Source organism: Triticum dicoccoides, chromosome 3B, assembly GCF_002162155.2.
Source record: "Triticum dicoccoides isolate Atlit2015 ecotype Zavitan chromosome 3B, WEW_v2.0, whole genome shotgun sequence".
In the NCBI taxonomy this organism is placed as follows: Eukaryota; Viridiplantae; Streptophyta; class Magnoliopsida; order Poales; family Poaceae; genus Triticum; species Triticum dicoccoides.
Window position 1 is genome coordinate 793,506,023 of NC_041385.1, and position 13,814 is coordinate 793,519,836.

The 13,814-nt window shown below is 46.7% G+C and overlaps 1 protein-coding gene across 1 annotated transcript; it reads right to left on the minus strand.

The window, feature by feature from the left end:
- Nucleotides 1-5,212: 5,212 nt before the first annotated feature.
- Nucleotides 5,213-9,785, minus strand: LOC119278514 (mediator of DNA damage checkpoint protein 1-like). The gene is made up of 7 exons (XM_037559857.1): nucleotides 9,722-9,785; nucleotides 7,193-8,757; nucleotides 6,832-7,101; nucleotides 6,616-6,696; nucleotides 5,917-6,025; nucleotides 5,731-5,797; nucleotides 5,213-5,642 (listed from the first exon to the last, which is right to left on the minus strand). Exons 2-7 carry the CDS (start codon nucleotides 8,699-8,701, stop codon nucleotides 5,615-5,617), a joined length of 2,064 nt encoding a protein of 687 aa, XP_037415754.1. The 5' UTR covers nucleotides 8,702-8,757; nucleotides 9,722-9,785; the 3' UTR covers nucleotides 5,213-5,614.
- Between the last annotated feature and the right edge of the window lie 4,029 nt (nucleotides 9,786-13,814).

The window sequence follows — 13,814 nt, forward strand, 5'->3', positions numbered from 1 at the left end:
CTCCCTTTCTCATCACCCTACATATCGTCACGTGGTGGTCTGCGACGGTTCCACCGTTCCCGTCACCACATCCGGTCATTCTTCCCTTCCTTCTCTTTTTCCTAACAGACCTCTTCACTTACGCCATGTCTTAGTAACACCTAGCATTATCAAAAATCTTATTTCCGTTCGTCAATTCACTATTGATAATCACTGCATTGTCGCTTTTGACCCCTTTGGCTTCTCTGTGAAGGACCTTCATTCCCGGCGCGAGATCCTTCGGTGCAATAGTATGGGGGAGCTCTACAAATTCACATGCCCTCCGCCTCCTCGCGCCCTCGCCACGCTCACCGCCACTCACGACGTGTGGCACCGTCGTCTCGGACATCCCGGCCATGATGCTTACCGTCGCCTCTCCGAGCATATTTCCCTCCCATGTATTAGACAAATAAATTCCTCCAGTTTATGTCATGCTTGTCAACTCGGAGGTCATGTACGTTTGCCTTTTTCTGCTTCTACTAGTCGTACCACTCGTCCATTCGAGTTAGTGCATTGTGATCTTTGGACTTCACCAATCTTGAGTGCTTCTGGCAATAAATATTTTCTCGTCATTCTTGATGATTTCACACATTTTCTATGGACCGTGCCCCTTCGCCAAAAATCTGATGCTTATGCTTCGCTCTCCGCTTTTCGTGCGTTCGCTCATACTCAGTTTGGCTTACCTCTCGTGTCAATACAATGTGACAATGGTCGTGAGTTCGACAACAATAAACTCCACTCTCTTGCTGCCGCGCACGGTATTCACATTCGTTTTTCTTGCTCATACACATCCCAACAAAACAGTAAAGCTGAACGCATTATTCGCACTGTCAATGACATTGTGCGTTCTCTCTTATTTCAGGCTAGCTTACCTCCTCGCTTCTGGGTCGAAGCACTTCACGCCGCCACTCACGTTCTTAACCGTCTCCCCACCAAAACCATTGCAGCTCCCTCTCCATACTTTGCCCTTCACGGCAAGCATCCCGACTACTCATCACTACGCGTCTTCGGCTGCTTATGCTATCCCAATACCGCCTCCACCATGCCACATAAACTGTCGCCGCGTTCGAGTGCTTGCCTTTTTCTGGGCTATTCCTCTCATCATAAGGGATACCGGTGCATGGACCTCACTACCCACCGCATTATCATCTCTCGTCATGTCGTCTTCGATGAGATGACCTTTCCTTTTGCCTCCCCACAGCCCACCACCACGACCACATACGACTTCCTCGCCGACGATGACACACTACCCATAGTTGTCCCGCCTCTACCGATCGTCACTCCTACTCCTACACCGCCACCCTCGCCACCACCCACCCCTCCATCCCCTCCCGCACCACCCTCACCACCCACCCCTCCCTCACCGGCTGCTCATCCCGCACCCGGCGCCCCACCCCCTCATCGCACGCGCAGCACCTCCGGCATCCACAAGGGCCCTCGCGAGCGGCTTAACCTGCATGTTTCCTCTGTCAGCAGGTACTCGCCGGTTCCCACCTCCGTCCGTGCAGCTCTCAAGGATCCCAACTGGCTCGATGCTATGACTGCGGAGTACAGCACTCTCCTCAGCAACAACACCTGGGATCTTGTGCCCCCTCCTCGAGATGCTAACATCGTCTCCGGCAAGTGGGTTTTTCGCCACAAGCTCCAGCCCGACGGTTCCCTCGATCGCTACAAAGCTCGTTGGGTCCTTCAGGGTTTCTCTCAGGAGCCCGGTGTTGACTTCGACGAGACTTTCAGCCCGGTTGTCAAACTGGCCACCGTGCGTGTCATCCTCTCCATCGCACTCTCTCTTAACTGGGAGACTCGTCAGCTCGACGTGAAGAACGCCTTTCTACATGGCACTCTTGCTGAGGTTGTCTACTGTCAACAACCCACCGGCTTCATCGACTCCAGTCACCCCGAGCACGTCTGTCGGCTGAACCGTTCCCTATACGGTCTCAAGCAGGCTCCCCGCGCGTGGTACCAGCGCTTCACGACTTTCATCACTTCGACCAGCTTCGTGTGCTCCCGCTCGGACACCTCGTTGTTCGTTCTTCGGTGTGCGGAAGGCACGGCCTTCCTCCTGCTCTACGTGGACGACATCGTCCTTACCGCTTCATCGGCCCACTTGCTAGACAGGATCACGGCCTCTCTCCGAGCAGAGTTTGCCATGACGGACATGGGCAGTCTTCACTACTTCCTCGGCATCGCGGTCACCCGCGACTCCTCCGGCATGCATCTCTCGCAAGCTAAGTACGCCGCGGAGATTCTGGACAGGGCAGGCATGACTGCCTGCAAGTCGGCCTCGACACCGGTTGACACCTCGCCGAAGCTCGCTGCTACTGCCGGCTCTTCCGTGGCCGATCCCACGGAGTACCGGAGCCTCGCTGGCGCGCTCCAGTACCTCACCTTTACGCGCCCCGACATCGCGTACGCCGTTCAGCAGGTTTGTCTTCATATGCATTACCCGCGTGAACAGCACCTCGCGGCCATGAAGCGTATCTTGCGCTATGTCAAGGGCACGCTCTCTCATGGTCTTGAGCTCTACTCGACTCCACCGGACTCCATGATTGCCTACACCGACGCCGACTGGGCCGGCTGCCCTGACACTCGGCGCTCGACATCAGGCTTCTGTGTCTACCTCGGAGATAATCTCGTCTCTTGGTCCTCCAAGCGACAACACACGGTCTCGCGCTCGAGCGCTGAAGCCGAGTACCGCGCCGTGGCTAACGCCGTGGCTGAGGCGAGTTGGCTTCGGCAACTTCTCCAGGAGCTTCATCGACCATCTCCTCCTGCGACGATTGTTTTCTGCGACAACGTCAGCGCCGTCTACATGTCTACGAACCCCGTCCAGCATCAGCGCACCAAGCACATCGAGATCGATCTCCACTTCGTTCGCGGTCGTGTTGCCATGGGTCAGGTCCGTGTGCTGCATGTTCCCTCGTCACGCCAGTTCGCCGACATCTTGACGAAGGGTCTTCCGTCACCGTTGTTTCTGGATTTTCGGTCCAGTCTCAACGTCCGCTCTCCTCCCGTTGTGACTGCGGGGGAGTGTTAGACTAATATGTCACGTATCGTGACATATCTCCTAATCCCCTAAATCGAGGAGTATCGATATTGTTGTGATCTCCCATTTATGGTTAGGATTGTAAATCTGTCTATATATTGACATGTAATGGAAAAGCCCAAGTGTGGCAATTATTCTCCAAATCTTTCAGTTATAACTCATAACAGGGTCCAATGTTTTGAGTTATAACAGAAAAGATATGGAAGAAAATTCAAGGCTGGAAGGAAAAATGTTTATCGAAGGCAGTGAAGGAAATTCTGATAAAGGCCATGGCCCAAGCAATACCCACATACGCAATGGCATGCTTTGACCTGACGAAAGGCCTTTGTGACAAGATAGCTAGGTCAACTCATCTGCAAATATTGGTGATCACAGAATAACAATGACTAGGTTGGGGTGGTAGAAAATGAAGCTTGGAAAGGAGGAGGGGGCGTAGGTTTCCGGGGGCCGCCAAGGGTGGAGCCTATGCAGGGCCCTGACTCCCTATGTGCTAGGGCACCGCAGGCAAAATACTTCTCGTCAGGGGACCTACTCGGTGCTGAATCTGTGGCCGGGATGAGCTACGTGTGGCGATCAATTCTTCAAGGCATAAACCTCCTAAAACAGGGGATAATGTGGAGAGTGGGAGATGGAACCAATATAAAGATATGGGATGATTCTTGGATCCCACGCAGTGTAACTAGGCTGCTGTCCCCCACTCTCGCGGGTCTGCGAGCTCATTGATCCGAACAGCAGTGAATTGGACGAGGGGCTCGTGCATCAAGCGTCCAGTCCAGAGGATGCCGAGGAAATTTTGAGGATACCTATCAGCGATCAGGTTGAAGACTTTCTAGCCCGGCATTTTGACAACAAGGGAATTTTTCCAGTTAAGTGAACCTATCGTGTCATGATCGACCACGAGCGCAGGCTTAAAACCAGAGCAAGAAGTGAATCGTCTAACGGAGGGAACTGGCACACGGCGTTCTAGAAGCATCTATGGAGGCTTAACTGTCCGCTGAGGTGCACCATTTCATGTGGAGGCTGGGGCACAACAGTCACCAACTGCCAATGAATATTGAGAGGAAAGGTGTAGAGACAAATTACCAGATGCACTGTATGCAGAAGGCTGTTTGAAGATGGCGGGCATCTATTTTTCAACTGCAAAGAGGTAATCTGTGGCGTGCTTTGGAGATGGAGGATGTACGTCTCGTTGCACTTCCGTAGGATCGGCAACGGACAGGGGTGGTGCATGTTGCTGTGGTGCTGGTCGTCCGCGAGAAACAATGAGAATCGCAACAAAAACGCAGACGAACAGAGGAGCCGCAGTTTGTTATCAGGCAGCATGCTACTGAGTGGAAAGCCCGAAATAAAACATGCATAACTGAAGTGCCAAGCACTAGCTCTATAAAGCACATGGCAAGTATTTTTGTATGTATAACAAGGAATAAATTTTTAAGTACCTGACGTGTGGCAAGAGCACATGGCAACTTCGAATGTTTTTGGCAAGTTTAAGGTCGCGAGGATGGCAACTTTAATTGTCAAGCATGGCAACTTTCATGCTTTGGTTTATTTTTTACAGAAACTTGTCGTGTATCACTGAATTTGCCATCTTGCGTGATCAAAAAATGTCAAGACCGGAGTGCCACGCGCCTGACTTGTGGCACTAATCATTTGGGAGTTTTCAAGCTAGATCGGTCTATACACAAATCTACCGGAGAAGCGTTGTTGGTGGTGGCAACAAGGGATGTGTTCCTCAATGCCTCGCATTCCCAGTGGGTTGCAACGCCCAACTGCTCTAATCGACATGCATTGTTCTAAACACATGCCCAATTCTATCCTCATTCAAGGTAGAGGCAGTAGTGGAGTATCTCCTTAAGAGAGGCCAGGCCAATATAGATAGGGTTGGTGGACAACCGAGCTATACCTATCAACAATAAATATGACCATACGTCCATACCTTACCTTCTACTTCCTCCGTTCCAAAATAGATGACTCAACTTTATACTAACTTTAAATATAAAGTTAGTATAAAGTTGAGTCATCTATTTTGGAACGAAGGAAGTAGTAAAAAGTAATGTCTCATGCCTTTAAGATCCATACATTCACTCCAATCATGATAGAACAGCTGTGTGCTTCAAACCAATGTTGCCAACACCCTGGGAAAGCATATAAGAGATATCCCCTGAATGACACAGGCAAGGCAAGAGAAATGAACTAGGGAATACTTGGTGCTTGGTTGCTTCGCACAGCTGTGTGGTTGTGGGCTTGTCATTGCTGTGGTGTGTGGATGTGCGTGCCAACCCAAGAAAAAAAAAAAGGAATGTTCACCACCTAATTAAATCCTTACACGATCCAAGCTACACGGAAAGCATCGCCAAGCAAAATTCACAACATGCGCCGTTCGAGTAATGGCACATCTCATGATTATGCGAACAGGTTGAGTTTCGCTTCGACTTGCAAAAAGAAGTGTGTTCACGGGATCACATCAGTAACTACAGGAGAGCACGGACATATTTACGGAGTGAAGTGTTCATCATATTGCAGATCAGTGGCCCGGACCTCGCAGAAGCTTCACATTTTATCACGGAAAAGGCGGTACCTGCAATGCACACGCAGATGTTCAGTTCAGTTGGCCCTTCATAAAACAGAAACTATACTAGGATCAGAGGAGCACCAGGGCAGCATACCTTTCAAACTCTAGCTTCTGGACGACAATACCATTCAGCAAAAGCTCCGAGTCGAACACTCCCAAACCTGCAACAATGGCAACAAAGAATTACAGAATTGATCCATAAATTCGAGACATGGAGAAAGCACAGAAGAAATAACTTAAAAGAACAAAAGGCATGTGGCGCCAGTGTATTGGTAAATACCATTCTTAATGAACGGTAAACAGATGTTGCAGTCTTGTTCACAAGAGATTACAAAGGCTCCTTCCAAATTCTTATTCTTCATCATAGGCACTGTGATCCTCTCCAACAGCTGACAAGCCAGCAAACATATTCAGCATAAAGGCAAGTTAATAAAAAAAGACAATGATGTCTAGAAGACCTTCAAATGTATCCATGACAGCAGTGAAAAAAATAAACTGGCAATCGTTCAATTTATCGCAACACAGGTACACATCAAGAGGAAAGAACCAAGTCAAGAAAACAGAATTCAACACAAGTAACAACACAATGTTACAAGTAGCAGATACAGGGCTGCAATTTGGCTCTGCAGCATACTTCTGTAGCTTACAGATTTCTTTTTAGTCTGCAATGCAATCACAAGGTCTCAGAATTTTTGGTGCAATTTACATAACATGCCAAAAACTGATAAAAAATTAGTCACTTGGACAATTCATCAGATCCAAAAATTAGTATATCTATTCAGAACATTAAACTCACACTGGAAGACAGTGGAGAAGCCAACTGACACTAAGAAATGAATGCAACAAAGGGTATATAAATTTTACTGCAAACCAAAACATGATGCGGATCACTACCAAAAGAAAAGGGACATTGTCATGGATAGTCATAGGATAACCAATTTCTTTGAAAGATAAGGACGTAGGATAACCAGTTGCATACCTTGCCACCAGCTGCCACTACTAAACATTTCAGAAGCTCCTTGCTAGGCTTAGCATTTCGCGTGATTAGTACTCTTCTACCCTACAATGGATTTCGGGGATAAATGAACATCACAATAAATTTTCTAAGATATTATGATTATACAGTGTCCTCTGCCACTATTTATTTTTTCCTATTTTGATCAGAAATTTCAATGCTAAAAAATTAGCCACTAACCTCTAACAGTGGCTTTTTGCAGGCTTGGCTTAGTGAGACGGGCATGCTGAAGCGTAGCTCCTTTTCCTTCTTTGTATCCCTCATTATGTATTTTTTCTCATCAATGAAGCACCTTGCTTCTCCACAGCATTCAAGCCATGATGGTGTGACTACAGGTATGCCCATGGCCATGGCTTCTAGCATGTTCCTTGTACGAGCAAACTTTTCAGCAACGAAGTGTGTAGCCTCTGAAATAGTTGTTGCCACTGGTAATCCGAAGTGCATCAATATCTGTCAATGTCCAAAAAATTGAAAAGGTGAGGAACATCAAGCTATCTTCAGTTACTTGTGTATAGTACATGCAGAAGATGAAATGAACTACCTTTGTTTGATCTTTGATGGTTTCGCTGTCCATGCTTTGGCTGATCAGAACACGGACTGTGGACATATTTCTCTTTCTTCGCCTGCTTGATTGCAGAACCGGAGATGCTTCACTCCGAAAAAGACTAGCAAGCTCTCTGGAAGCTGGTGATTTCAGAAGGCCTCTTTTCAGTGGCTTCTTTGATGTATGTGCCTTAGATTGGGCCTCTGTGCTACTTAACTCTCTCAGCGGTACTCTATTCGCCAAACAAGAGTCACTGACTTTCTGCTCAGATGTTGATTGCTTTTTCAGTTCAGCGCTTAGTGTTCTTTCAAGCTGATTGGTATCCGAAGTTTCTTTCTGAACTCCTTTCACCTTGCTGCGAGTTGTTGTAGCTGATGCTTTAAGATTACCTGAAGAAGACTTGTGGGTCAATTTCATGCTTTCTATGGAATCAGGATCAAATATGCTTGCTGGTTTTGCTCTTGGTAACTCTGCTACTTCTGTAGTTTCGGCTCTGTCTGCATTTGATCTGGTAGCTTTCTTGAATCCAACTTTTGAGCTTCCTGAGGTAAATGTATATGTTCTCTTTCTTTTAGGGTGGATTACAGCATTTTTACCTAATAAACAGGGACTATTTGAGCCCTCCGCACCAGATCCCATGATTACGTCTGACACCTCATCATTTATGGATCCTCTTGAAACCCGACTCTCCATGCTTCTTTTTGCTTTCCCGGTCATCTGTTTTGCATTCCTCCTTGTTTTTGACTTACTGGGACAACTCATCAAAGGGATTGAACTTTCACCATTTGGTCTTTCTATGTGGTCTACCTTGAGTTGCTTAAGTTGTGATGTCATTCCCCCTGAGCTCTGAGGTAAGCAGGCTAGCTTTTGCTCTTGAACTAGCGAGTTTGCCGAGCAAATCGTATCTACTTTGTTTTCTTTTCCCGAAGTGTTTTCCAGGTGTTCATGCTCCCTGACATCACAACTGACAGTTGGTCCATTGAACAGTGCTTCCATCGCTTCAGCTGCCATTTGAGTGTTTGGCCCAATATCATATGCTGCATATGAATCATCGGTAGCAGCAACTGGTTCTGGTTTCTTCAGATAGTTCATGCCCAAGTCCTCATCAATACATTCTAGCATGGCCCCAGCTCTGGTACCTGATACATACCCACCGCATCTCTGGGAGTCCAAAGGTTTTTTGACATGAACTCTTGGACTTTCCCTGGAAACATTACCGCTAATGCAATCATCAAGGTTGGGAGTATCCAACCAGTCAAAAACAGCTGCCTTCTCAAGTGGGTAAATGTGGTCAACCTTTTTAGCCAAGAACTGAGCTACTTTTGAGCCTAAAGTGGGAGGTGACTTTGTCGCACTTATCTGCTCAATGGTCATTGTCTGAGAAGCTTCCGTATCATCTTCTGCTAGCAGCCTATCCACAATGTCAAAAGCACTGGCCTGTGACGCATCCCCTGGCTCCTGCGAATTAAGGTAGTCCAACCTTGCATGTTCTCTTGCAGCAGTCATTGCTCGTGCTGTAAGCAAGTGCCTGGTATGAACTTGTAACGTTGAAAGTGTGGTCCCTGTTACCAACACTACATAGATCATTATCTGAGAGCGAAACTGTTAAAATAACAAGGGAACCATGGTTTTTGAGTCGCGACTCATGCGAGTCGCTCTGGGGCAGCGACTCGGAAGAAGTCGAGCCTGCGTTGTGACTAGTCGCGACTCAGAGTCGCGAGTCGACACTAAGCTGAGTCGACCATATTTTTGCGACTCATAGACTAGTCGTCGACTAGTCGCGACTAGTCGAGCGACTCGAAATCCATGAAGGGAACGGAACTGGTACTGAAATTTTCTCAGATTAAATTGATTAGAATGGTAATAAAACACTTAGGTTGTCAAGGTATACAACTCATACAGAGACACCCAAATGTGAATACTACAGCAACATAATTCAGATGCCAAAGTATCCAGTCAGTATAATCGGCACGCCCAAATGAACTTAAAGAGAATGTAGGAACACAGCGAATGTAAGTGAGCTGTGCTGACTGCTGAGTTGGTCAGGGATACTGAGAATGAGGATAATACAGGCAACTGCAAGGAGAGCTTGCCAATAAACAGTGGTTGATAGACACTATCAAGGATTAAAAAATGTCAGGTTCAGATTAGTCAGTGTTGGCACAAGTGAAAACGCATATCACAATTTGCATCTATATTGTGGATTTCGGATTGTTTAGGCGGCCACTAAGGTCCCTTTCAGATATGCATCACATGACTGAAAGCTCATTGACAGTGTCTAGTCTGAACATAGCAGCAGTCCTCCTTCACAGCGCGGATTGGACATCCGGGGCGCAGAGAGTAAATCGAACTAGCATCTATTCCCGGACCCGAATCAGACAGTGATGAGGAACATGGCGACTTCGCCATCCTATAAGCCAGCAGCACGAAATTTCTCGACAGCAGCAGATATCGGTGCGGCGCGGGCCAGAGATCGCGAACGGCGGCAGGATTTAACCAATCGTCGGATGGAGAAGAGCCTCGTACCTCGGAGCCCGGGGCGGGGCGGAGTCGCGGTAGCAGGGAACGCGATGCCCCGGCGAGGGAGAGCGGGGGACGGCGACGCGGGTGAGAGGCGGAAGGGCCCGGGGCCCGTCGGGTCGGAGCGCGGGTGAGGAGGCGTCAGCGACGACGCCGAGGTACGGGCGGCGGCGGCGGGGGTGAGGGAGGGAGGGGAGGAGGGGAGGGGGGCAGTGGGGAGGGAAGAAAGCCCGCGCACGGGGGAAAGGGTGGAGGGGAAGTGTGCTGGAGAAGCCAAAAACATCGCGCCGCGGTGAAATCTTTTGGAGCGAAAATGATCCTGCTTGCTCCGATAATAATGCCTTTGGTGGAGTTTCTACGACGAAAATAAATAATGAAATGTTCTTTTTGCGGGGGATAAATAATGAAATGTTACTATTACCTAGTACAATCCCAAATGCATGTGTTTAAGACCGACGAAGTCATCACAGACGCTTCTGTAGTCGGTGGAGACGTCTGTTCTCACTGAACGAACATCGCCTAAAAGTCTGAGATACATTTACCAAAATGCGAGCACCAACGATTTAAACCAAGCCAAGAAGGCCAAAATGGAAACCATGAAAGAGATGAGCCGATCATCATGCAACAGTAGGACTGAGGGCTCCGCGTTGTAGGTTTGTCCTTGTGTCCTCAACAAAACTGTTGAATCTTGCTACATTCGGCCTCCTTGTCAGAGATAAATTGTTCCCATACGCCTCTCATTCATACCGCCCCACCCATCTATCTATCTATCTATCTATCTGGTTTGGCCACTAGGACTAACATGTTTAGCAGGCTACAAGAAAAGTAATGCAGAGGCAACCCGACCTTTATAAGGGCACGTCATGTGTAGACCATGGAAGGTTGTTGACCGCATTAGCTATCCATTCATATGAAATCCGAACTAACATCCAGAATAAATGAAATTTGAACATAAGTTGCTTAGATTTATGGTCTTTGCATATATGACATAATAAATACAGAAAAGAGATAGTATTTTCTTAATAATATCCATCCATGCCTTGCCTTGCCTTGGCGAAAACACACATTTTAAGCTACCCTCATCGTCACTTGTCAACAAACAAAATCATTTTGTGCACCAGACTTAGCAAACTTCTTCTGTGAATTTTCATCTATCTATGTCGTATCTCAAGAACGCAAAGAAAAAATAATAGTAAAAATTGCCACATTTAGGAATGGAACATGTTCAACACACATGCTTAAGATTGTTCACAAGAAAGTAGGATCCTCCTTGCAAATTCATGCAGATAAATTACCCAATACACGCTAAACCAGGAAAAGCACGAAGATCTACAATAACATGGCAGGCGGATGCATATTTTGAACTAGAAAGCACACATCATCAGACGTAGTGACCTGATCAAATATCCATACAAAGAAAGGTACTACAAGCGCAAATCACTGAAGGACAACATTTCTCTTTCTTTCACTTACACCTAGGGCACCTCCCTTAGTGGCATGCTATTAGAGCGATGATGATGCTTTTTTTCAACCCAGCCCTCTTCTGCAGGGCCCTGCTAATAGTGGACGTGGCCCCATGGCAGTGCTTGGTTGATCCAATGATAGAAGAAAATTATGGAGGTGACACCACTGTCATGGAGGTGCATATTGCACAACTCCGCCCCACCTGATGTGCTTGCACACAATGAGGCTCATGTAGACTCTTCCACAACCCCAAGACAATTTATCCACTATGCTTAGTATTAGGATTAGGGCTCTTGATAATCCCCAAGTGCAAGGAATATCGTAGCACTTTTCAGTGATGGAGATGGTAAGTATGGAGTGTGGAACACACAATAAGCTAAAGGTAGGATTGGTATTTGCCCAGGCCCTATTTGCCACTGATACAATCTTTCATACACCAAACGTTTGCTTTATCTAGAAAGGATAGGTTTACTAGATACTAAAGAACATTAGGATATGTTTACTAGATACTTAAGAGCATCTTCACTCGTCCCCCCAGGACACCTTTTTAGGCTCGGTTTTAGGCTCGGAGGGCGCTTTTCGCCAAAAACAGCCCAGCCACGCCGCCAACGCCCCCCCCCCCCCTCCGAGTACGTCAAAATAGCACCGGCAAACCCATGCAAACCACGGCGCCTTGGGGGTCTCTTGGGGGCGTATACGTCTCCAACGTATCTATAATTTTTTATTGTTCCATGCTATTATATTACCCGTTTTGGATGTTTATGGTCTTTACTTTACACTTTTATATCATTTTTGGGACTAACCTATTAACCGGAGGCCCAGCCCATATTGTTGTTTTCTTGTCTATTTCAGTGTTTCGAAGAAAAGGAATATCAAACGGAGTCCAAACGGAATGAAACCTTCGGAGGCGTGATTTTTGAAAAGGATATGATCCAGGAGACTTGGAGTTGAAGTAAAAGAAGCTTTGAGGTGGCCACGAGGGTGGGGGGCGTGTCCACCCCCCTGGGCGCGCCCCCTGTCTTGTGGGCCCCTCGAGGCTCCCCGACCGACTTCTTTCGCCTATATATTCCCATATACCCAAAAACCATCGAAGAACACAATAGATCGGGAGTTCCGCCGCCGCAAGCCTCTGTAGCCACCAAAAATCTCTCGGGAGCCCGTTTCGGCACCATGCCGGAGGGGGAATCCCTCACCGGTGCCCATCTTCATCATCCTGGCGCTCTCCATGACGAGGAGGGAGTAGTTCACCCTCAGTGCTGAGGGTATGTACCAGTAGCTATGTGTTTGATCTCTCTCTCTCTCTCTCTCTCTCGTGTTCTCTCTATGGCACGATCTTGATGTATCGCGAGCTTTTCTATTATAGTTGGATCTTATGATGTTTCTCCCCCTATACTCTCTTGTGATGAATTGAGTTTTCCTCTTGAAGTTATCTTGTCGGATTGAGTCTTTAAGGATTTGAGAACACTTGATGTATGTCTTGTCGTGCTTATCTGTGGTGACAATGGGATATCACGTGATTCACTTGATGTATGTTTTGGTGATCAACTTGCGGGTTCCGCCCATGAACCTATGCATAAGGGTTGGCACACGTTTTCGTCTTGACTCTCCGGTAGAAACTTTGGGGCACTCTTTGAAGTACTTTGTGTTGGTTGAATAGATGAATCTGAGATTGTGTGATGCATATTGTATAATCATGCCCACGGATACTTGAGGTGACAATGGAGTATCTAGGTGACATTAGGGTTTTGGTTGATTTGTGTCTTAAGGTGTTAAAGAATAGCTTCATGTTATTTTACTACAGACTCTTGAATAGATAGAACAGAAAGGATAACTTTGAGGTGGTTTCCTACCCTACCATAATCTTTTCGTTTGTTCTTCGCTATTAGTGGCTTTGGAGTGACTCTTTGTTGCATGTTGAGGGATAGTTATATGATCCAATTATGTTATTATTGTTGAGAGAACTTGCAGTAGTGAAAGTATGAACCCTATGCCTTGTTTCCTACCATTGCAATACCGTTTACGCTCACTTTTATCATTAGTTACCTTGCTGTTTTTATATTTTCAGATTACAAAAACCTATATCTACCATCCATGTTGCACTTGTATCACCATCTCTTTGCCGAACTAGTGCACCCATTGTATTGGGTGTGTTGGGGACACAAGAGACTCTTTGCTATTTTTGTTGCAGGGTTGTTTGAGAGAGACCATCTTCATCCTACGCCTCCCACGGATTGATAAACCTTAGGTCATCCACTTGAGGGAAATTTGCTACTGTCCTACAAACCTCTGCAATTGGAGGCCCAACAACGTCTACAAGAAGAAGGTTGTGTAGTAGACATCAAGCTCTTTTCTGGCGCCGTTGCCGGGGAGGTGAGTGCTTGAAGGTATATCTTTAGATCTTGCAATCGAATCTTTTTGTTTTTTGTTTATATCACTAGTTTAGTTTATAAAAGAAAACTACCAAAAAATGGAATTGAGTTTGTCTCATACGCTTCGTCTTTTTAATATCTTTCGTGAGTATGATGAAAAGGAAAATTGTGCTCAAGTGCTAGAAGAAGAATGCATTAAAATGCTTGGTACTAAATCTTTGAACGATGAGCATGATTGCAATGTTGTTAGTATGAACTCTTTGAAT